The sequence below is a fragment of the Aegilops tauschii genome, chromosome 5 (assembly GCF_002575655.3).
Source record: "Aegilops tauschii subsp. strangulata cultivar AL8/78 chromosome 5, Aet v6.0, whole genome shotgun sequence".
NCBI lineage: Eukaryota > Viridiplantae > Streptophyta > Magnoliopsida > Poales > Poaceae > Aegilops > Aegilops tauschii.
Genome location: NC_053039.3, coordinates 466,804,705 through 466,829,922, shown reverse-complemented (window position 1 = coordinate 466,829,922; position 25,218 = coordinate 466,804,705). Strand labels below are relative to the sequence as shown.

The 25,218-nt window shown below is 47.1% G+C and overlaps 1 protein-coding gene across 1 annotated transcript; it reads right to left on the bottom strand.

Annotated features, from left to right (window-relative positions):
• Positions 1-6,946: 6,946 nt before the first annotated feature.
• On the bottom strand, positions 6,947-9,728 carry LOC109776473 (glycosyltransferase BC10). Its single transcript, XM_020335118.4, has 2 exons — positions 7,844-9,728; positions 6,947-7,315 (listed from the first exon to the last, which is right to left on the bottom strand). Exon 1 carries the CDS (start codon positions 8,961-8,963, stop codon positions 7,893-7,895), a length of 1,071 nt encoding a protein of 356 aa, XP_020190707.1. The 5' UTR covers positions 8,964-9,728; the 3' UTR covers positions 6,947-7,315; positions 7,844-7,892.
• Positions 9,729-25,218: the final 15,490 nt, after the last annotated feature.

Below are 25,218 nucleotides of genomic sequence, written 5' to 3'. Positions count from 1 at the left end.
AACTGCTGTGGAGTGATTAGTGACGGAGGGCGTGGCTAGCTATTTAAAGATGATGCCCGGACCCTTTGACTTTGTCGAGAGGTTAAGTGATCCATGGTGTAGATCCAGCCGGTGCATGCATTGTGTTGTTACATTGGTTGAGATTGAAATGGTCCTCTGCATGAATGAACTAAGTTTAGGGTTCCTATCGGTTGGCTTCTTGGTCAACTCTTCGGTTTGTTTCCCGCGTCGGCAGACCAGGAAATGTGTATGGTTTGGGCGGTTTTGGTTGCGCGGAATCGATCAGTGGTAGTATTATACAATCAGACGCGTAGGCGCGCCTTACTGAGTTGTTGTTTGCCATTAGCGGCCTTAAAGTGGACCTTGTCTTTCTCTACGGGGTGAGTTGTGCATTTTGTTTTCTGAGCTTCACGCGCCGGATATGAAAGAAATGTTCTCAGTCTCAGGAAACAAAGCAGTGAAGTTTCCTAGAAAGGAAGTATTGTAACAAGAAGGAATGCATCACGAAGCAAGAAAAGTAATATGTCAAAGAGATACTCCTAAATATGATGTGATCGTGTAACGACTTCCTCTCGTTTCTTCCTTAGCCCTAGGCGGCTAGGACAAACTTTCTCCTCCGACTTCACCGGCGAAACCATGGATTCTCCTCCCCTCTGCCTAATAGCGGTGCCAGGTTAAAACGACGCCCCAGGCAAACAACGTATGTACAGTACCAAACAATGCAGAACACTGTAGCTATACCTATAGCCAACGAAGTGACTGCCAGCCACGCCCCAGGCCGAGGCCCTGGCTGCCTGGGGCCTGGATCCGCCACTGCCTCTGCCTGCCGCTCCAGCGGCCAGGGCGGGAGGGGAATCCCGATGTCTCCGCTAAGGTTAGTAGTTTAGGTTAGGATTTTTTAGTCCTTCCAGGTGCGGCGCTCGGGCGGATGGTGGCTCGCTATTTCTTTGAGTTTATCTTTCGGATTTTGATCCTCCTCGAGTTTGTTTGTTTGTACATAGTCGATGGAGCTCCAGCGTAGATTCCTATCGTCTCCTTGGGACGATGAGGTTAAGGTTTCTTAATATGTGGCGAGATTTGGTGTCTGATGCTTCAGATCGATGCAAGGGTTCAACGGCAACGATTGCGGCTCCAAGACGCTGGTCCGTAGGGGCACGAAGACTTGTCGTGTGTCATTGACAAAGTCAAGCCGGCTCGGGTAGTGGAGCGGCCACAGCGGCGCGTCGGTGGCTCATTCTGGCAGCAATAGTGGTCGTTCGGTAGTCTCGAAATCTCAATGTAATTTTCTATTATGTTTGAGATGCCTTAGTACTTCCGGTTAACTTTTATAATACAGATTTGATCACTTTCACACAACAAAAAGATACTCCTAATTTATAAATGCACAACATAATAGCCAACAACATATAGCATATATTCGTTAGTAAAATGGTAGACGATTTTTTATTACATTTCTACCGAAATTTGTAGCTATTTTACTTACAGCAAGGCACTATGTAGCATCCGGGAGTTTGGATAATTCAAAAGGGGATATCCGTTTTCATCCGGAGAGCCCCAACCCCTCTTAGAGGAAGAGGAGAGTTCCACCACAATGCCTCCAACGAGTGAAAAACAACGCGAGAGGCGTTGCCTTCATTGGACAAGGCTTCCGCCCGAAACTCATCCATCCCCACCGAGATAGAGGCTGGCATATCTAGAGCAACCGAGGATACGCAGATCATCCGAGCAATTGCTGCAGCGCCATGCGTCTTCGTCGTCGACCACCAAGCACAACCCTGTGATGACCCTCGACAAAACCTCATACTGCAAGAGATAGGTCCACGAACTCACCGCGATTGCATCCAAACAAAAATCGTTGAATCAGCCCATCCCCGTTTCCACGACAAGCAGCAACCGATGCACTCGACCCGGGGCCCCTCCCCGGCCTCCTTCTTGCCCCACTAAGCAGATCCCATCGAGCACCAACGGGCAGACCACACAAGCACCGCGACAGTGTAGGGCCAGGCCGTCTTCGCCACGAAAAGGTGTTAGGGTTGTGTCGAATATTGTGTACAAGGTAGGTTACAATTGAACTTGTAGTTGTATTGTGTTTAGATAGGATATGGAGTCGTGTCCAAGTAGGACACTTGTATTATAGGCCTCTCATATATAGTGAGGGTGGACACACGATGTAACCTATGCCAACATAATAACATAGGCGCGCAAGGGGGAGCCGGCGGCGTGTGTCGGCGCCCGGGTGGCCGTTGTGCAGTATTGTGACGGTGTCACGGGAAGGAGCGCCCGTAATCAGGCCCCGGGGATGTAGCCATATCGGTGAACCTCGTTAACAAATCTCGGTGTCGTGCTCGTGTGATTGCTTGGTCCTTGGACGATCGACGGTATGCCTCGAACTTATTCTAACAAGTGGTATCATGAGCTAGGTTGTCCGGAGGTTGTGGAAGGTTAATCTAGAGGAAGAAGAAGCGTCAACAGAGTTCTGCAGAAAGCGGTCGTAATACGGAAGCGATTCCGAAGCAGATTGGTCGTCGTACTTCTTTACAGAAGCAATCGGATGAGCAGTGACAGAGCATAAGCGTCGCAACAGCAAGAGACGTGCGGCGGTCGATTAGTTGGATCGATCGGGTGAGCGTCAGGCGGCGGCGGCGACGGTACGTACAGCAGCGGGAGTCTCAAAGCTACGATCGGGTGTAGGCAGGCTGCCTAGCACGGGAGCTACAGAGCAATCAGTGTTGTAGTGCGTTTTGGACTGCTGGTGAGTTGCTGCAATGCGTGGCATATGTGCAGGAGGCACATGGCGCTAGCTAAAGCTCTAGCCTCAGATGCACGTGAGTTTTGTTTGTGAGAAAAAAGAGGATCGGGTCCTTCGTATACGACATGGAAAGAGGCAGCAGCAAATTGAATCCGCAAGGAAATATTCATCGTTTGTGTGCACCATTGGAAAGCATAGGCAGGACAAAGCAAAGCTAGCATCAGGTGTTAGAAGTCAATAATTATTCACGGGTCAGCCGTACGAAGAATCATGGCACCAACGGGTGCCGGATTTGAGGTGGAGAAGTCTTGGGTTATGGCAGACAAGGGTGAAAGATTCATTGGCACAATGGGGATGCTTGAAGATGTTGCGGAAAGTCATGTATGCTAAGATGGACTTATCATGTGATGGATGAGAATTCGCGGAAGATGATATGGGAGCCTCGAGCGTGTCATACAGTCGAATGAGTTCGGCTGGGTCGGACTAGACAGTCTAACGGACCGACGCAAGTCGGTTGGTACAGAAGACGGTGGTGGGATCGGCGACGACGACATGGGAGCGTGATGCTGATGGTGACCGACTTCTGGGCGTGAAAACACGTGGCGCGGGCACCGAGGGCTTGTGTGGCTTTGACAAGACTATGGTGCGGGGTTGATTCAAGGTGGTGTACACACGAAGCTTGAAGGCGATGGGGCGCGAGGGTGGATTGATCATCTACCATGGAGTCATGTTGAAGGTGGAGCTGGAGTCTGGAGGACTTCACTCAGTGCTGGTTGAGGGGCTACGGCGTAAGTGCACAGAGAGTCGAAGCCTATTCAGCGAGAAAAGCGAGGGACACGTAATTCGGACTGGAGCCCAGTGGTCTGATGGAAGCGTGAAACTCGTCATCAGTCGGTGATGATCGGTGGTACTCTGCAGTGGGGGTTGAGTGGTGTGGTTTCGCGACCCTTGAGACTCGGCCGGGACAATGGAGGCTCGACGCGGTAATAGCGGCGAGGCGTGCAGTTAGCACGGGGCATGGAGATGGGCCAGGGCTCTGGTGGTCATACATGTGGTGAGACAACTGCGAATTTGACTCGAGATGACTACAAGCAATGGTGAATTTTTTTCAAGTTTCAGACAGACGGTCAAGAAAGGAGCGGTGATGTTGAGTTCAGGTAACTCTTATGTGTGACACCCAATATGCGAGTTGTTCACTTTTCACGCAGATCAGTGATCAGTGTGTGATGGCGTTGGACTGATACTCTGGAAGTTGGGAGCACAAACTAGAGTAACAAGTAACTTAATTTTGCTCGAGTGTTGACTGTGGTCAAGAAAAGAAGGGACTACAAGTTGCAGGTGGAGTCATATGAAGTCTTTGGAGTAGCAGCGGTACTCACGGGATAAGCTCAAGTCCAATGTACATGAAAGTTTGATGCATTGATGAACTCAATGTGGTAGAGAATATTCGTCAAGGTGGAGTTTGTTAAAGTTGTGTCGAATATTGTGTATAAGGTAGGTTACAATTGGACTTGTAGTTGTATTGTGTTTAGATAGGAGATATGGAGTCGTGTCCAAGTAGGACACTTGTATCCTAGGCCTCTCATATATAGTGGGGATGGACACACGATGTAACCTATGCCAACATAATAGCACAGGCGCGCAAGAGGGAACCGGCGGCGTGTGTCGGCGCCCGGGTGGCTGTTGTGCGATATTGTAACGGTGTCACGGGAAGGAGCACCCGTAGTCAGGCCCCGGAGATGTAGCCATATCGATGAATCTCATTAATAAATCTCGATGTCATGTTCGTATGATTGCTTGGTTCTCGGACAATCGACGGTATACCTCGAACTTATTCCAACAAAAGGCAGCCGGCACAGCAATCATAGATCACGACCCGAGCAGATCCCACCACCGGGCTTTACCCAGTGGCGGGAGCCAACGACGGCGAGGAGAGAGGAGGGGATTGGTGGTAGTGGCGACGGGAGCTGGCTTCTGCTCGAGCCGCTCCTGGGAGTGACACGCGGCGTTTCCTCTAAACGGTATTGCTACTTGTTTCCTCTAAAAGGTATTGCTACTTGTTGCAAGAAACATATTGATCAAAGAAGAGTAACGACATGTGCGCTGTTGTGACATGGATCTTCCTTGTTAGTTATAGTTATTCATCCACCATGATCTTCAATTCCTTGTTAGCATTACAAAGCATAGTTTAAAAAACCGGACCGGTGACCGAGCCGGTTGAGCCTGTTGGTTCAGGTTTTCATCTGTAGGACCGCCGTCTCATCGGTTCAACATCTAATTTTGTTGAGCTGTCTCGCGGTCTTGTGCTAATACTTTGCAATTTATTGTGAAAACAAATCAATTTGTTAGCCAAACAGTAGAATGGTAAGAAAACAAAATTGGTTGGGCAGAACAGGATTGGATTATCAGAATGCACCACAGGGACAAACGTAGCCTTAGACATAAGCCGTGTGTTGTGGTCATTCTTCTATCCCGCATGTAGGATCTTTCTGTGACGTATGAGACTTATGGATTGACGTGGTATTTTGGTATAGTATACAGTACTACTTGTTTATGATTTGTGCCTGCTTGGAGAGCGCTCATAAAACTGTGATAACGTCAGGCCCGAATTCGATACCAAGTACTCCAAAATCCGAACCAAAACCTAAAGCAGTGATCTATACGCTCTTATATTTCTTTATGGCGAGAGTAGCTGTATGTTCAAAAATCGCATACTCCAGAATCAATTGCAAATCTGACAATGACAAACTATAGCAACATGTTGACGCGTAACACACTGCGAGATAATAACAACATTGAAGGCTCGTACGCCTGCAAGAGGCGCCACATTTGATTCATCAAAGGATGTTTACTCCAAACCATACTTCTTATTAATATAACAAAGCAACAGAATACAGGACACGATCTTCCTTCCTAGACGGACTGAAGCCAGTGCTGGTTCTGACTTCTGAGCATGGTGGTCATGCTTCCCCGGAATACATACCTGATGAAGAATCGACGAATCCACACAGGATGTGGTCAGAATGGGACAAGCCTGAGGCTGCCGCTGCTAACTCATCTGTCTTTTTCAAAAATCCAAAAAAAGCCTTTTCTATTTATCCATTTTAATTTCATCATTGAATAGAAACCCTTTTGAAAAAAAATCATTGTATTGAAAGAATTTTCAAAATCTAAACGAGAAATTAATTAGAAAAAATTAGTTGCAAGTTAGGAAAAAGAAGTTCCAACTCTTTCAAGCAGTGTTTCTATTGGGCAAAGCAAGAGTTTATTGCTGCTGGTGGTTACTTTCCTCTTCCTGGGAATTTGCCTATGGACCAGAGGCTAATCATACTCTGAAGCCTGAACTGTCCATGCTTCCATTTTCTATGGAGATGGAACCGGGACAAGGCCCCTTTTCATCAAGAAAAAGAAACACGAACTAGTTGGGAAAGCCGGTAAAGGGCAATTTAAAAGAGGAGTCATCTTGGCCGAGGCACAAATGAACATTAGACAGAAAAAGACATCTCTCCAGTCCCCATCTCTTTCTATCTATCAAACAAAGCTAAGCTGGCAAGTGAGGGCAAAATAGAAATCAACTCGATTCAGTGCCTTAGGATGAGATGGACATATATTACTGGACAGAAAAGGACATGTCTCCACCCCCCAACATCCCTAGGATGTATTGCACCTGCATTTCCAGCCATCTGACAAGACAATCTTAGTATCAACTTTTAAGGTGCATGCACTGCTACATATGTTCTTGTTTCTTGCAGAAAACTGAACATGAGAAATCTGTGACCTGAAAGCACCCATGCACTTTCCAATACCATCGTTACTAACCATCTCTAACATATATAGCAACATAACAAACCTACATGGTTGCTATCTTTTTAAGATCTGTCCCAAAACCGGCACGACAATCGGTTTGTGGTGTCGGAGTCTGGACAGATAAAGGGCAGACACTACGCAATGGCAACAGCCCTTGGTAGGGCAGAAGGTCACCAAACAAAGCTTGTCCAGTGGATTCACAATATGGAAAGGAAGAATCTTTAAACCAACTGGCTGCATATTAGGGTTTAAGGGTGCTCGCATGAACTGTATTGTTAGTGCAGCTCTACCTTTCTTTTCACTTCACAAAATCCTTACAAAAAAGAATCCTACAGCAAAAGTCAAATATGCCCTTCAGTTACTATTATCTATGTATTCAAAGTGTCAGGCTGGCGCAAGGAATGGAACAATGCTATGAACAAAACAACCCCAAAATACAGTATTCGCAACAGGCGTGACATATTATATACATGCAATAAAAACTACAAAAGCCGCCACTGGATGTATTGGCATGGTGCCTCTAAGTCCGTGTAATACATAGGATGATCATCCTAACTACTGATATGTTACTTGCCAAGAAGCAGTCGTGTTCAAACAGCATACTCACATAGAACAATCAGTTGCCATACCATACTCTCTGACCAGCACCGTCTATTACCAGAAAATCTTTCAATCATGGAAGAGCAAGGATGGGAATTCCTCAAGAAAGATCTGTAGGGATAGATGCACTAGCTCGTGCCTGTTCATCGCATCACAACCCTGCAGGGGAAACAAGGAGCATTGCCCTAAAATTTATTTGCTAACAGAACCCCAGAAGTGCAAATTCTGGAGAGTCATCAGTTAACATTAATGATCGTTTAAGTAGCAAATCAAATTACTTCAGTGCTTGAGTCTGACAATAATCCAGAGAGACAGTAAAGCTTTCTGTAGCAATGTACATATACAAACTGCTAGAATAAGAGCAACAGATGTGCTCACTTCACTGAAAAAGCACTACATGCATTGATAGCAAAGTACCAAGTGAGGAAATACATTTCACATCTACTGTCCTACAAGAAGCTGACACAGCAACATAATAAATATTTAAAAGTTCAAATTGATGACATAACGACTTAACGAAGCGTGCAACTTTATTATGTAAGTGTTAAAGCATACAGACTGCATAATTCCTAAAACTCCCGAATTTCATACTATGTACACTCCACTCAGAGACAACTCTCTCAATACAACACCTACACAGAAGATTAGTTCTTTCAACAGTGCAGCAGCAAGTGCGCATTTCCGTACCTCATCATCTCAGTTTATCCGACAAACCCAAATGTGAGGTGCTGCCGGCCTAGTCACGTAGGATGACTGAGTCCGCAATCTCCATCAGCGGCTCGAGGCACTCTGGGGCAAATTTCCGTGCAAACATGTATGAGTATTTCGCATTTGACTTCCGCAACTCCCTGATCAAGTTTGCCGACACCTCCCCAGGATGATACGTGTGTGGGTGGCCCTCGACTTGATCTGTCCAGTTCACCCTCGTGAGGCTATACTTGGTGCATCCAGCAGGGTCCTGCATATCCAGCAATGTGGGGAAGTAGTGCTCCTCTGGATAGCACGAGTAATTGCGCTCGACCAGACAAGGCAACTTAAACTTCTTCCAGAGCCGCATGTCCCTCACAACCATGATGGCATGCCTCCTGGTCAGCACAAAGAACTGCGATCCAGCACGAAACTGGTCATACGGCACCTCTGGCAACATCACATTATCACCGCGGGCATAGTACCTATCATGAAGGATGGAGGTGTTGTCCATTATCTCTATGAAGCTGCGGTGGTGGCCGTGAGGGCCAGCATTGTCGGAGAGGAGTGTCTTGTACATGGTGGGGAACGGATGCAGCGGGATGCAGGACTGAGACAGCAGCGCAAAGAACTGGTTGGACGGGTCGTCCAGGAGTGCGGTGGCGAGGAGGCGGCGGGCGGCAGAGACGAGCGTGGGGGAGGCTCGCTGCGTGGCCTTGGCTGGCACGAAGCGGCCGCGGAAGGTGGGCGTTGGCGGCAGCTCTAGGACGGAGTAGGGATCGGCATGGACATACAGGTTGAACAGCTGGCGGTGGCCATGGAAGTACTTCTCCCAGAGCGGCGAGAAGACGATGTCGGAGTTGGTGAGGAAGAGGAAGGCGACTTTGGGCCGAGGGCGGCGGTGGAAGAAGTAGGAGGTGGTGGCCGGCTTGGCGGAGGAAGAGGAGAGGATGGCGCGGCGGAAGAGGGCGAGGTCGTCGGACTCGTCGGCGTCCGGGATGGCGGGGAGCGTCTTGGGTGGGAGGAGGCGCGGCCCAAGGAGGAAGACGACCGGGATGGAGAGGAGCAGGAGCAGGGCGAGCAGGAAGGGCGAGGCGTGCGTCGTCACCGGCGACGTCATCGCCGGCGACCGCAGGAGGGCGGGAGAAGCGCGGAATGCGGGCGGCGGTGGGGATTGGATCTTGGTGGGAGAGGGGGAGAGAGAAAGAGCAGATTTTTAAAGAGGAAGGGATTGAGAGCGATTGGCAGACAGGGACAGTCCTGCGGAGGAATTGGGGAGGGAGGACGGAAAAATGCCCCGCGAATTGGATCTTTCGATCCGTCGGCCCGGCCTGAAGCAGGACAAGAAGGCGAGGAGAACCGGGAGGGGAGCGGCGAGCACCGGCGCCGAGGATCAATCCGAGGAGCGGCCGGGCATGGCGTCCCTCCTCGGAATCAGACCAAATGGCGAGCGGCGCCGGGGCACCGGCTCCGAATCCCGGCCGGAGCTCGGCCGTCTCCCTCCCTCCCTCCCTCGGCTGGGCTGGCTTCACCACGAGATCCGGTAACCGCCGCGGGGTGGGGGGGACAGAGGAGACCAGGAACGGCACCTCGTGGGCAGGGCAGGGCCGGGCAGACAAGAAGAGCCAGGAACGGAGCAACCGACCGACCGACTGCCCCAACAACCAAAAGAATCAGCGCGGCGCGGCCGGACCGGGGACGGGAGAATGGCGGCGCCCGGCGGCGGAGGGGGAGGGGAGCGGCGGCGGGCGAGGGAGGAATCGGGAGATTTTGGGGAGATCTTTGCTTGTGAGGCCGAGAAGAGGAGGTGGGGTGGGGGGAAGGGAAGATGGGGAGGAGTGATGCGTGCGCGTCGTGGCGGTGGGGTGGCCTGTTTATGTGTGTCGCTGTCGCGCGGGCCCGCCAGTGGGATTAAATAGGATTGGTTAGGGGGGTGACGCGGCGGGCAACTGAGGTGAGGTTAGTAGTGGATGGCATGCCACTGTCCTGCTCCTACCTGCTTCTGTTACGTCGCGGCGGTTGGATCCGCGGGGAGCGCTGATCTTGACGCGCGTCTAGAAGCCTCTTCGCGCAAAGGAAGGCTCTTCCACATGTAGTATAGTATACGTGTCTTATTTACTGTATATGATAGTGATCAGACAAAACTAAAAAGACAGCAAAACGCTAGCCTTTGCACAAAGAAACACCAGCCAAGAAAGAAAACTACAACCAAGACCGAAGAATTCCCTAAGCTTGACACCAACGTCCATCACTTGCCTCCGACACCACCACAGCAGCCACCAAAGAAAAAGTGACGGATTACTTCCTCACCCGAGCTCGACGCGGCTCCACCGTTGATACGCAGTTTTGCGGAGCTTCAAGGTGTCTCACCAAAGGCGAAGCCATTGCCATTGAACGAATCAGACCAGGGCAACACCCCAGACACGCCATCGAACTCCAATTCTGGCACCCCCCGCATGCCTAGGACACCGGAGCAAGAAACCGGACCTGCCAGCCACGAACCACGAACCCAACACACGATCCGCCATCTTCCAGATGCATCAATGCAGACCACAATGTGCATCTCCTCCCGGACTACCTCCTAGGCTCCGCGCCGGCGCTGGAGCAAATGTCGTCGCAACGGCGGAGCCCGGGGACACAAGTCCACCATGAGATGTCACTGCCGCCGCGCCGTCCTTGATTGAACAAATTGGATTTCAAATCAATAGGACCGATAGCGGGGATCTTCAACCATAGGACCGATAGCGGGGATCTTCTTTATTCAACGGCGTTAGTGCCGCTGCCCAAGCCAAGACGATGAACGACCGAAAAACTAAGCTACCTAAGACCTAAAGCTACATGATCCACATGCGTGGATCCGGTGACCCCCCTCCGCCGATGACTGAGGTCGCCGGTGAAGGGGAGCCGTCGTCCTGGCGGCTGGCTAGGTCGCCCTTTCTTAGAAAAGGAATTTATATGTCTTCAATTCTCTTTCACATGGTGTTAGCACCATGGCGTTTGTATCGGGTATTTTTGCTAAGATGTTGATAGTTAAATAAGTTAATCTTGCCAGTCGGCCAGTATACATCCTCGTCGGTCTTGCCAGATGGCCAGTGCTGTTGCCCGGGCCCACATGTCGGCTCTTGAGCCAGCCGGTTTCTCTAGTTTTTCTTTTATCTACTAATTTCATATTTTGGCAGGTGCCCGACCGGCGATGTGGGAGGGGCGTTGTGACCTGTGTGGTAATGATGTTGGTGGCAAGATGAGCAAGGTGGCAACTTACCTTCATCGTCGATTGTCTAGCTTGTTACCAAACATGAAGTCGGAGTTGCGTGGTCCTTGACGACGCGTTATGGGCGATTATTTGACATAGGCCAACGGGAATCTCGTGCCCTATTCGGTTTGAGGGTTCTTACTTGGTTTCCCATGGTGAAGTCAGGGTCGCTTCTTAGGGAGCAGTGATGACGATGAATCTTCGCAGACATCCTCAACGGTGTTCCTCTTTTTGCCAACGTGTATGTCGTGTGGTAGCCGGGTCGACCGGATGCCTTTGTCTTATGGGTGCGTTGTGATGGGTTTCATCTGGTTAATAAACCGAACAATTGGCTCCTTCTTTTTTAGCGATTATAAGATACTTTGAGGCCAACTTCAAAAAAGAATGGCAACCGAAGGTGCCTGAGCTGACTGACTCCGGTACATTGCCCTTGTGACGTGGCAGCGAGGGCAAATCATCATACACATTTATGAATGTTAATTTTTGTCTTTCATATTGTTTTGAATCATCATAGACATTTAGTTATACTAATTTATGTTTTTACAGATTGTTTTTTAGCAAACATCTTTACATATTGTAACTTAGTTATCTCTATTATTAAATGAGAGTATGTACATCGTTTCTTTCGTCTCATGCAGTCATTCATGTAGAAGTAATTTGAAAATCGAGCGTCAAATCAATTTGAACATTAATGCGATTCATTAGTTAGACAATTAATTAGATCCGTTTAAATACAGATTTTTCACGTCAAATCAATTTGGAAACCGATTCCTTAACACAATTAATTAGTTAGGCAGTTAATTAGGTGTGCAATTAATTAGGTCGTCTAGAAAGGGATTTTTTTCCTCAGTAGTCTAATAATAAAAAGAGGCGTTGCTTCGTGGCTGGCTTGTTGGTTTTTTCACGTATCCAAGTTTGTCAACCGATTTGTCTATGTGTAACGGATTAATCTTTCCATCTAAATAATCAACAGACCAAGAAAAAGACAATGGAATTTTGGTTCAGGTTTGGCTACGGAGGGAGCTTCTGATCTGGGTGCACAACGGGTCATCTTTGAATCGTACTGCTTGACTATGGTAATGAAATAAAAGGTCGTGACTGCTGCGGAGCTGGGTGTTCTCTTCAGAGAAGCAAGAAGTATATGCCACATCTCATTTGAGCTTTATGATTTATGTTTTGTCCTCGGGACTGTAATAAGGTTGCGCATCCGTTTGGGCAACTGATACCCAAGACTTTGTTTCCATCATTGTGACTGCTGAGATGGCAGCCCAAGTTTAAGTGGAATAAAGAGTTTATTCCCATAAAAATCTATCAATTTAATTTCATTCTCACAGTTTAAACGGTTCATATCTTTTAAACCAAAATTCCGTTGTCAAAACTTATTATGTATTTGAAATCCTAGCGCCAAGATCTTTAGAACAAGACCAATCTTGGATACATTTCAAACACATTAAGATTTCGACGTTTCAATCCATTTTCACTCAATCTATTTTTGGTGTGTGAAACTAGTTTCTTCAAATGAGTGAAATCAAAATTTTTAAATGACTGAAATAGTTTTTTTTCAAACAAGAAATCAACTTTCTGAAGTAAAATCATTGTTTTGAAATGCGTGAAACATTTTTTGAAATGGATGAAATTAGTTTTTGAAACGAGTAAAATCGCTGTCTTGAAATGAGTGAAATCAGTTTTGATAATGAGTGAATTCTTTAAATAAGTGCAATTTTTTTTTGAAATGTCAAATCATTTTTCTGAAGTTAAATCATTGTCTTGAAATAGATGAAATTGATTTTTGAAATGAGTGAAATTAATTTTCTGAACTAATTGACGTAAACTCTATACAATGTATTGTATAGAGGTTGCGTCAATTAATTTGGATCAAAGGGAGTAGTTAAAACGAGTGAAATCAACATTTTGAAATGAGTGAGTGATATTTGAAATGAGTGAAAACAGATTTTTGAAATGAGTGAATATTTTAATTGAGTGAGATCTGTAATTTAATATGAGTGAAATATTTTGTCTAAAATCAACACTTTGAAATGAGTGAAATTTGTTAGTTGAAATGAATGAAATCAATTTTCTTAAAATGAGTGAATTTTTTAATTGAGTGAAATCCGTATTTTAAAGCAAGTGAAATATAATTAGAGTGAAATCAGTATTTTAAAATGAGTGACATATGTTAGTTAAATGGAGTGAAAACATTTTATTGAAATGAGTGAATTTTTTAATTAAGTGAAATCTGTATTTTAAAATGAGTGAAATATTTTTTTGAGTGAAATCCATATTTTGAAATTGGTGAAATATGTTAGTTGAAATGAGTGAATTTCTTAATTGTTTGAAATAGTGTTTTGAAATGAGTGAAATATTAATTTTGAAACAATTGAAATCATTTAAAAAATGAGTGAAACATTTTTGTTAATAAAGTGATTTTTTTAAAATGAGTAAAATCAGTATTTAAAATGAGTGAAATCCGTTAGGGGCTGTAGACACATATGTGATGAACATTGACAAATGTTTTTGAACTTTTTGACACATGTAAGATTGAAAATTTCAAACTGGTATCATGGGTGCATTTGAGTGATGGTACCACCAGATATTATGCCCGTCCACCATGACATTTCATCATCATCAACGCCTCTGCCACTGCTGTCATGACAATGCTGCTCAAGGAACACTTGGAGCGAGCTCATGAGCGTATGAAGGACTAGGCATTTTGGTCTCCATGTCATCTTCATGTTGATTCTCTATGCACTGTCGCGTACTTCGTTCCCTCTTTTATGTCCAACTCGGTCTGGCTCGTATGATTGATCCAATCGTTCCTAGCAAGTCAGGCTCTAAGTTGCTTTAAGTTTTGTGCGTGTGCGGACCAACATCACACACCTCTTGTACGAAACCAAACATGATTTTCTTGCATCCACTAGACATGTTTGGGAGATGCATGTAACCAAACACGGCCTCAAGGCATCTCTAGGCGAATACTTAAAAGGGAAACGGGTATAACTCCTCAGAAAAATATTCTTTTGAGGAATTAAAACCGGACCTAGACAACCCTCAAGCGGTCTAACTCCGCAAATATGTAAGGATTAATTGGATAAATGCCACTCGAATTCTAGCGATTCCAAGAAATGCCACCGCAATTTTCAAACTTTAAAAAATGCCACTGCAAATTTTGCGAACTTTGAAAAACGCCATTGCAGTCTTTGAAAAATGCCACTAGAAATGGCATTTTTTTTAAAGTTTGAAAATTGCAGGGGCATTTCTTGAAATCGTCAGAATTCGAGTGGCATTTATCAAATTAACCCATTATGTTAAGGGTGCATCAGCTGCGCCTCAGATTGGAGCGGCCGCAACCACTTCTCAGTGACCAAGTCTCCACTCCTCTAGTGCATGCCATTCTCTTGCACCGCCTGCATCCACGTCTTCATCGCCTGCCGCCACCCCGCACCCCTGCTGAGGCAAAATTTCGTGTTTTGACCCCTTTCACGTAGTTTAGCATGATCTGACCCTGGTATGATTTTTTTTTTCGAGATTTGACCCGTTTGGCTACCGCCGCTGTCCCTGGCGGTATCTTTACACACGCTACCGCCGCCGCGCCACGCGGTAGGTTCTGTTGACGTCAGTCTGGCCGTTAACGGGCGTTGACGTGGCAAAGGGCCCTACCGCCGCGGACCCTGGCGGTAGGCTCCAACACCCTACCGCCGAGGACTCTGGCGGTAGGGTCCTGGAGGATAAGGTTTGTGGGGCCCACTCTGTTGGAAATATGCCCTAGAGGCAATAATAAAAGGTTATTATTATATTTCTTTGTTCATGATAATCGTCTATTATTCATGCTATAATTGTATTGTCCGGAAATCGTAATACATGTGTGAATACATAGACCACAACGTGTCCCTAGTAAGCCTCTAGTTGACTAGCTCGTTGATCAACAGATAGTCATGGTTTCCTGACTATGGACATTGGATGTCGTTGATAACGGGATCACATCATTAGGAGAATGATGTGATGGACAAGACCCAATCCTAAGCATAGCATAAAAGACCGTGTAGTTTCGTTTGCTAGAGCTTTTCCAATGTCAAGTATCTTTTCCTTAGACCATGAGATCGTGCAACTCCCGGATACCGTAGGAGTGCTTTGGGTGTGCCAAACGTCACAACGTAACTGGGTGACTATAAAGGTGCATTACGGGTATCTCCGAAAGTGTCTGTTGGGTTGGCACGGATCGAGACTGGGATTTGTCACTCCGTGTGACGGAGAGGTATCTCTGGGCCCACTCGGTAATGCATCATCATAATGAGCTCAATGTGACTAAGGCGTTAGTCACGGGATCATGCATTGCGGTACGAGTAAAGAGACTTGCCGGTAACGAGATTGAACAAGGTATTGGGATACCGACGATCGAATCTCGGGCAAGTAACATACGGATTGACAAAGGGAATTGCATACGGATTGATTGAATCCTCGACACCGTGGTTCATCCGATGAGATCATCGTGGAACATGTGGGAGACAACATGGGTATCCAGATCCCGCTGTTGGTTATTGACCGGAGAGGCGTCTCGGTCATGTCTGCATGTCTCCCGAACCCGTAGGGTCTACACACTTAAGGTCCGGTGACGCTAGGGTTGTAGAGATATATGTATGCGGAAACCTGAAAGTTGTTCGGAGTCCCGGATGAGATCCCGGACGTCACGAGAGGTTCCGGAATGGTCCGGAGGTGAAGAATTATATATAGGAAGTCCAGTTTCGGCCACCGGGAAAGTTTCGGGGGTTACCGGTATTGTACCGGGACCACCGGAAGGGTCCCGGGGGTCCACCGGGTGGGGCCACCTATCCCGGAGGGCCCCGTGGGCTGAAAGTGGAAGGGAACCAGCCCTTAGTGGGCTGGGGCGCCCCCCCTTGGGCCTCCTCCCATGCGCCTAGGGTTGGGAACCCTAGGGGGGAGCTTCCCCCTTGCCTTGGGGGGCAAGGCACCCCTTCCCCCCCTTTGGCCGCCGCCCCCCTTGGAGATCCCATCTCCCTGGGCCGGCGCCCCCCCAGGGGGCCTATATAAAGGGGGGGGAGGGAGGGCAGCAACCTATAGCCTTGGGCGCCTCCCTCCTCCCCTGCAACACCTCTCTCTCTCTCTCTCTCTCGCAGAAGCTCGGCGAAGCCCTGCCGGAGACCCGCTACATCCACCACCACGCCGTCGTGCTGTTGGATCTCCATCAACCTCTCCTTCCCCCTTGATGGATCAAGAAGGAGGAGACGTCGCTGCACCATACGTGTGTTGAACGCGGAGGTGCCGTCCGTTCGGCACTCGGTCATCGGTGATTTGGATCACGGCGAGTACGACTCCGTCATCCACGTTCATTGGAACGCTTCCGCTCGCGATCTACAAGGGTATGTAGATGCACTCCTTTCCCCTCGTTGCTAGTAGACTCCATAGATGCATCTTGGTGAGCGTAGGAAAATTTTAAAATTATGCTACGATTCCCAACAGTGGCATCATGAGCTAGGTCTATGCGTAGTTACTATGCACGAGTAGAACACAAAGAAGTTGTGGGCGTTGAGCTTGCCAATTCTTCTTGCCGCTACTAGTCTTTTCTTGTTTCGGCGGCATTGTAGGATGAAGCGGCCCGGACCGACCTTACACGTACTCTTACGTGAGACAGGTTCCACCGACTGACATGCACTAGATGCATAAGGTGGCTAGCGGGTGTCTGTCTCTCCTACTTTAGTCGGAACGGATTCGATGAAAAGGGTCCTTATGAAGGGTAAATAGAAATTGGCGAATCACGTTGTGGTCATACGTAGGTAAGAAACGTTCTTGCTAGAAACCTACAAACCACGTAAAAACTTGCAACAACAATTAGAGGACGTCTAACTTGTTTTTGCAGCAAGTGCTATGTGATGTGATATGGCCAGAAGATGTGATGAATGATATATGTGATGTATGAGATTGATCATATTCTTGTAATAAGAATCACAACTTGCATGTCGATGAGAATGACAACCGGCAGGAGCCATAGGAGTTGTCTTTATTATTTTGTATGACCTGCGTGTCATTGAATAACGCCATGTAAATTACTTTACTTTGTTGCTAAACGCGTTAGCCATAGAAGTAGAAGTAATCGTTGGCGTGACTACTTCATGAAGACACAATCATGGAGATCATGGTGTCATGCCGGTGACAAAGATGATCATGGTGCCCCGAAGATGGAGATCAAAGGAGCATGATGATATTGGCCATATCATGTCACTATTTGATTGCATGTGATGTTTATCATGTTTTTGCATCTTATTTGCTTAGAACGACGGTAGCAAGTAGGATGATCCCTTATAATAATTTCAAGAAAGTGTTCACCCTAACTGTGCACCGTTGCGAAGGTTCGTTGTTTCGAAGCACCACGTGATGATCGGGTGTGATAGATTCTAACGTCGAATACAACGGGTGTTGACGAGCCTAGCATGTACAGACATGGCCTCGGAACACACGCAATACACTTAGGTTGACTTGACGAGCCTAGCATGTACAGACATGGCCTCGGAACACGGAGGACCGAAAGGTCGAGCATGAGTCGTATAGAAGATACGATCAACATGGAGATGTTCACCGATTTTGACTAGTCCGTCTCACGTGATGATCGGACACGGCCTAGTTAAAGTCGGATCATGTTTCACTTAGATGACGAGAGGGATGTCTATCTGAGTGGGAGTTCATTAAATAATTTGATTAGATGAACTCAATTATCATGAACTTAGTCTAAAATCTTTACACTATGTCTTGTAGATCAAATGGCCAACGTTGTCCTCAATTTCAACGCGTTCCTAGAGAAAACCAAGCTGAAAGATGATGGCAGCAACTATACGGACTGGGTCCGGAACCTGAGGCTCATCCTTATAGTAGCCAAGAAAGATTATGTCTTAGAAGCACCGCTAGGTGATGCACCAATCCCACAGAACCAAGACGTTATGAACGCTTGGCAATCACGTGCTGATGATTACTCCCTCATTCAGTGCGGCATGCTTTACAGCTTAGAGCCGGGTCTCCAAAAGCGTTTTGAGAAACATGGAGCATATGAGATGTTCGAGGAGCTGAAACTGGTTTTTCAAGCTCATGCCCGGGTCGAGAGATATGATGTCTCCGACAAGTTCTTCAGCTGTAAAATGGAGGAGAACAGTTCTGTCAGTGAGCACATACTCAGAATGTCTGGGTTGCACAACCGCTTGTCTCAACTGGGAGTTAATCTCCCGGATGACGCGGTCATTGACAGAATCCTCCAGTCGCTTCCACCAAGCTACAAGAGCTTTGTGATGAACTACAATATGCAGGGGATGGAAAAGACCATTCCCGAGGTATATTCAATGCTGAAATCAGCGGAAGGGGAGATCAGAAAAGAACATCAAGTGTTGATGGTGAATAAAACCACTAAGTTCAAGAAGGGCAAGGGTAAGAAGAACTTCAAGAAGGACGGCAAGGGAGTTGCCGCGCCCGGTAAACCAGTTACTGGGAAGAAGTCAAAGAATGGACCCAAGCCCGGGACTGAGTGCTTTTATTGCAAGGGAAGTGGTCACTGGAAGCGGAACTGCCACAAATATTTAGCGGACAAGAAGAAGGCCGGCAACACCCAAGGTATATGTGATATACAAGTAATTGATGTGTACCTTACCAGTACTCGTAGTAGCTCCTGGGTATTTGATACCAGCGCGGTTGCTCATATTTGTAACTCAAAGCAGGAACTACGGAATAAACGGAGACTGGCAAAGGACGAGGTGACGATGCGCGTCGAGAATGGTTCCAAGGTCGATGTGATCGCCGTCGGCACGCTACCTCTGCATCTACCCACGGGATTAGTTTTAAACCTCAATAATTGTTATTTAATGCCAGCTTTGAGCATGAACATTGTGTCTGGATCTCGTTTAATTCGAGATGGCTACTCATTTAAATCCGAGAATAATGGTTGTTCTATTTATTTGAGAGATATGTTTTATGGTCATGCCCCGCTGGTCAATGGTTTATTTTTGATGAATCTCGAACGTGATGTTACACATGTTCATAGTGTGAATACCAAAAGATGTAAAGTTGATAACGATAGTCCCACATACTTGTGGCACTGCCGCCTTGGTCACATTGGTGTCAAGCGCATGAAGAAGCTCCATGCAGATGGACTTTTGGAGTCTCTTGATTACGAATCATTTGACACGTGCGAACCATGCCTCATGGGTAAGATGACCAAGACTCCGTTCTCCGGAACAATGGAGCGAGCAACCAACTTATTGGAAATCATACATACCGATGTGTGTGGTCCAATGAGTGTTGAGGCTCGCGGAGGATATCGTTATGTTCTCACTCTCACTGATGATTTAAGTAGATATGGATATGTCTACCTGATGAAACACAAGTTTGAAACCTTTGAAAAGTTCAAAGAATTTCAGAGTGAGGTTGAGAATCAACGTGACAGGAGAATAAAATTCCTACGATCAGATTGTGGTGGAGAATATTTAAGTCACGAGTTTGGTGCACACTTAAGGAAATGTGGAATAGTTTCACAACTCACGCCGCTTGGAACACCTCAGAGAAATGGTGTGTCCGAACGTCGTAATCGCACTCTATTGGATATGGTGCGATCTGTGATGTCTCTTACCGATTTACCGCTCTCATTTTGGGGCTATGCTTTAGAGACTGCCACATTCACTTTAAATAGGGCTCCGTCGAAATCCGTTGAGACGACACCGTATGAATTATGGTTTGGGAAGAAACCTAAGCTGTTGTTTCTAAAAGTTTGGGGATGCGATGCTTATGTCAAGAAACTTCAACCTGAAAAGCTCGAACCCAAATCGGAAAAATGCGTCTTCATAGGATACCCTAAGGAAACTATTGGTTATACCTTCTACCTCAGATCCGAAGGCAAGATCTTCGTTGCCAAGAACGGGTCCTTTCTTGAGAAGGAGTTTCTCTCGAAAGAATTGAGTGGGAGGAAAGTGGAACTTGATGAGGTGATAGTCACCCCTTCCGAACCGGAAAGTAGCGCAGCGCGGGAAAATGTTCCTGTGGTGCCTACACCGACTGGGGAGGAAGTTAATGATGATGATCATGAAGCTTCAGATCAAGTTACTGAACTTCATAGGTCCACAAGGACACGTTCCGCACCAGAGTGGTACGGCAACCCTGTCCTGGAAATCATGTTGTTAGACAACGGTGAACCTTCGAACTATGAAGAAGCGATGGTGGGCCCGGATTCCGACAAATGGCTAGAAGCCATGAAATCCGAGATAGAATCCATGTATGAAAACAAAGTATGGACTTTGACTGACTTGCTCGATGAGCGGCGAGCCATAGAAAACAAATGGATCTTTAAGAAGAAGACAGACGCGGATGGTAATGTGACCATCTATAAGGCTCGACTTGTCGCTAAGGGTTATCGACAAGTTCAAGGGGTTGACTACGATGAGACTTTCTCACCCGTAGCGAAGCTGAAGTCAGTCCGAATCATGTTAGCAATTGCCGCATACTATGATTATGAGATATGGCAGATGGACGTCAAAACGGCATTCCTTAACGGCTTCCTTAAGGAAGAGTTGTATATGATGCAGCCGGAAGGTTTTGTCGATCCTAAGAATGCTAACAAAGTATGCAAGCTCCAGCGCTCAATCTATGGGCTGGTGCAAGCATCTCGGAGTTGGAACATTCGCTTTGATGAGATGATCAAAGCGTTTGGGTTTACACAGACTTATGGAGAAGCCTGTGTTTACAAGAAAGTGAGTGGGAACTCTGTAGCATTTCTCTTATTATATGTGGATGACATATTATTGATGGGAAATGATATAGAATTCTTGGAAAGTATTAAGGCCTATTTGAATAAGTGTTTTTCAATGAAGGACCTTGGAGAAGCTGCTTATATATTAGGCATCAAGATCTATAGAGATAGATCAAGACGCCTCATTGGTCTTACACAGAGTACATACCTTGACAAGATATTGAAGAAGTTCAGTATGGATCAGTCCAAGAAGGGGTTCTTGCCTGTATTGCAAGGTGTGCAATTGAGCATGGCTCAATGCCCGACCACGGCAGAAGATATAGAAGAGATGAGTGTCATCCCCTATGCCTCGGCCATAGGGTCTATTATGTATGCCATGCTGTGTACCAGACCTGATGTAAACCTTGCCGTAAGTTTGGTAGGAAGGTACCAAAGTAATCCCGGCAAGGAACACTGGACAGCGGTCAAGAATATCCTGAAGTACCTGAAGAGGACTAAGGATATGTTTCTCGTTTATGGAGGTGACGAAGAGCTTATCGTAAAGGGTTACGTCGACGCTAGCTTCGACACAGATCTGGATGACTCGAAGTCACAGACTGGATACGTGTATATTTTGAATGGAGGAGCAGTAAGCTGGTGCAGTTGCAAGCAAAGCGTCGTGGCGGGATCTACATGTGAAGCGGAGTACATGGCAGCCTCGGAGGCAGCACAGGAAGCAGTCTGGATGAAGGAGTTCATTACCGACCTAGGGGTGATTCCCAATGCGTCGGGCCCGATGACTCTCTTCTGTGACAACACTGGAGCTATTGCCCTTGCGAAGGAGCCCAGGTTTCACAGGAAGACCAGGAATATCAAGCGTCGCTTCAACTCCATTCGTGAAAGTGTTCAGAATGGAGACATAGATATTTGTAAAGTACATACGGACCTGAATGTAGCAGATCCGTTGACTAAACCTCTCCCTAGGGCAAAACATGATCAACACCAGGACGCAATGGGTGTTCGATTCATCACAATGTAACTAGATTATTGACTCTAGTGCAAGTGGGAGACTGTTGGAAATATGCCCTAGAGGCAATAATAAAAGGTTATTATTATATTTCTTTGTTCATGATAATCGTCTATTATTCATGCTATAATTGTATTGTCCGGAAATCGTAATACATGTGTGAATACATAGACCACAACGTGTCCCTAGTAAGCCTCTAGTTGACTAGCTCGTTGATCAACAGATAGTCATGGTTTCCTGACTATGGACATTGGATGTCGTTGATAACGGGATCACATCATTAGGAGAATGATGTGATGGACAAGACCCAATCCTAAGCATAGCATAAAAGACCGTGTAGTTTCGTTTGCTAGAGCTTTTCCAATGTCAAGTATCTTTTCCTTAGACCATGAGATCATGCAACTCCCGGATACCGTAGGAGTGCTTTGGGTGTGCCAAACGTCACAACGTAACTGGGTGACTATAAAGGTGCATTACGGGTATCTCCGAAAGTGTCTGTTGGGTTGGCACGGATCGAGACTGGGATTTGTCACTCCGTGTGACGGAGAGGTATCTCTGGGCCCACTCGGTAATGCATCATCATAATGAGCTCAATGTGACTAAGGCGTTAGTCACGGGATCATGCATTGCGGTACGAGTAAAGAGACTTGCCGGTAACGAGATTGAACAAGGTATTGGGATACCGACGATCGAATCTCGGGCAAGTAACATACCGATTGACAAAGGGAATTGCATACGGATTGATTGAATCCTCGACACCGTGGTTCATCCGATGAGATCATCGTGGAACATGTGGGAGCCAACATGGGTATCCAGATCCCGCTGTTGGTTATTGACCGGAGAGGCGTCTCGGTCATGTCTGCATGTCTCCCGAACCCGTAGGGTCTACACACTTAAGGTCCGGTGACGCTAGGGTTGTAGAGATATATGTATGCGGAAACCCGAAAGTTGTTCGGAGTCCCGGATGAGATCCCGGACGTCACGAGAGGTTCCGGAATGGTCCGGAGGTGAAGAATTATATATAGGAAGTCCAGTTTCGGCCACCGGGAAAGTTTCGGGGGTTACCGGTATTGTACCGGGACCACCGGAAGGGTCCCGGGGGTCCACCGGGTGGGGCCACCTATCCCGGAGGGCCCCGTGGGCTGAAAGTGGAAGGGAACCAGCCCTTAGTGGGCTGGGGCGCCCCCCTTGGGCCTCCCCCCATGCGCCTAGGGTTGGGAACCCTAGGGCGGGGGAGCTTCCCCCTTGCCTTGGGGGGCAAGGCACCCCTTCCCCCCCTTTGGCCGCCGCCCCCCTTGGAGATCCCATCTCCCTGGGCCGGCACCCCCCAGGGGGCCTATATAAAGGGGGGGGGAGGGAGGGCAGCAACCTACAGCCTTGGGCGCCTCCCTCCTCCCCTGCAACACCTCTCTCTCTCTCTCGCAGAAGCTCGGCGAAGCCCTGCCGGAGACCCGCTACATCCACCACCACGCCGTCGTGCTGTTGGATCTCCATCAACCTCTCCTTCCCCCTTGCTGGATCAAGAAGGAGGAGACGTCGCTGCACCGTACGTGTGTTGAACGCGGAGGTGCCGTCCGTTCGGCACTCGGTCATCGGTGATTTGGATCACGGCGAGTACGACTCCGTCATCCACGTTCATTGGAACGCTTCCGCTCGCGATCTACAAGGGTATGTAGATGCACTCCTTTCCCCTCGTTGCTAGTAGACTCCATAGATGCATCTTGGTGAGCGTAGGAAAATTTTAAAATTATGCTACGATTCCCAACACACTCACCACCCACCCACCCACTCCACTCATCTTCTTCCCCGAGCTCAAACTCTCTCCCCCTCTTCTCCCCCACCCAAGCACCCACTAGATCCCCTCCATTGCTTGAGATTTGTCCGGTGGATCGGGGGCATTTGCATCACCCAAGGTACCTCTCCCACCCCCCTTCATTTGGTTGGTTGAAATCATCTACTTTTGTTGGAATCAACTAGTTTAGCAAGCCCTAGTTCTTCCTCTAGTTTTGCATTTATTGTGCAATTATGGTTGGCATAAGTAATTTGTGTCAATCCTTGTTGTGGCAAGCTAGCTTAAGTGTTAGGGTTATGGGTTTAGTTAGGTTAGGGTTAGTGCTATGATTAAGGTATACTAGTTGTTTGATTCAAATTATGCATATTTTAGATAGTTCATCCATATGAAATGGCCGGTCCATGGATGAATCAATTTTGTTCCATTGTTTTTAGATGGATAAACTAGTGAATGTGCATTATTTGGACAAGGCAGCTTTCATGGATGGAAATGCCGAGGAAGGGGAGGAGGCCATGGTTTTTGACACAAGCCCAAGCTATGATGATATTGTCTTGAAAGTGAGAAGCGTCCTCAATTGGATTAACCCAAGTGATGGTGTGAAGCTTATTGGGAGGTATGATGTGGGAGTGGGAGTAAAGTCACGATTAAAGAGTATGCCCATCACCTCTCAATTGCATTGGGACGTGTATAAGGATAAAGTTGAGGGATCACAAGACAAGTCACTTGAGTTATTTGCCACAAAGGTTGAAGTTCCTCGGCTACTACTCGACTTGAACCGAAATGTGTCCTCCCCAATACATGATGGTGTCATGGTCTATGACCACAATGCGGGTAGCCAACCACCAAGTAGCCAACCAAATGAAGAGGACATCAATGCTAGAGCCATAGTTCTTCTAGGTGATAATCATGTTGGAGATGAGGCTTTTGCTCATGTTGATGAACATGCAATTGTTCATGTTGATGAAGATGCCACTGCTCATGTTGATGGAGATTCTATTGCTCAAGATGATGTGTATGCGGAACAAGAAGAGATTCATTACAATCCCATTGGTGACTTGGATGTCATTGTGCATCAACAAGACATGGACCGTAACCTCCCTTATAGCCGTATGTGTAGGTATGAGTTGGATGATGAGGGTCCACCGGAAGAATTGGATGAGGATGGATTCACGACGCAAGAAAATCAAGTCTACAAGTAGGTCAATGGCAAGGAAAGAGGATCCTCTTTGTTTCGTGATCTTAGTCTTGCCGACAAGGCCGTTGTTGATGGTGGCATGAGGTTGGGCTTGGTCGAACCATCAACTTGCCCGAGGATGGGTGATCCAAGGCCACTGGGTGAGGATGAGAATGCTCATCTGAAGAAACGGATCAAGTTTGCTTGTTCGCAAGAGTTCAAGATATGATTGAGTGACTACGTGAAAGCACAAGTGCTCCCTGGGTGATTTTGGTAATTAATGTCAACATATCTCTTATTGGACTAATGCTTCTACCTAGAATGTTTTAGATAAGTTCAACAATGGAGTGGCATGGACTAGAGGATGTGGAACCCCTTCAAAATGCTGAGGACAAAGGATTGACTCAAGCTCAAAGC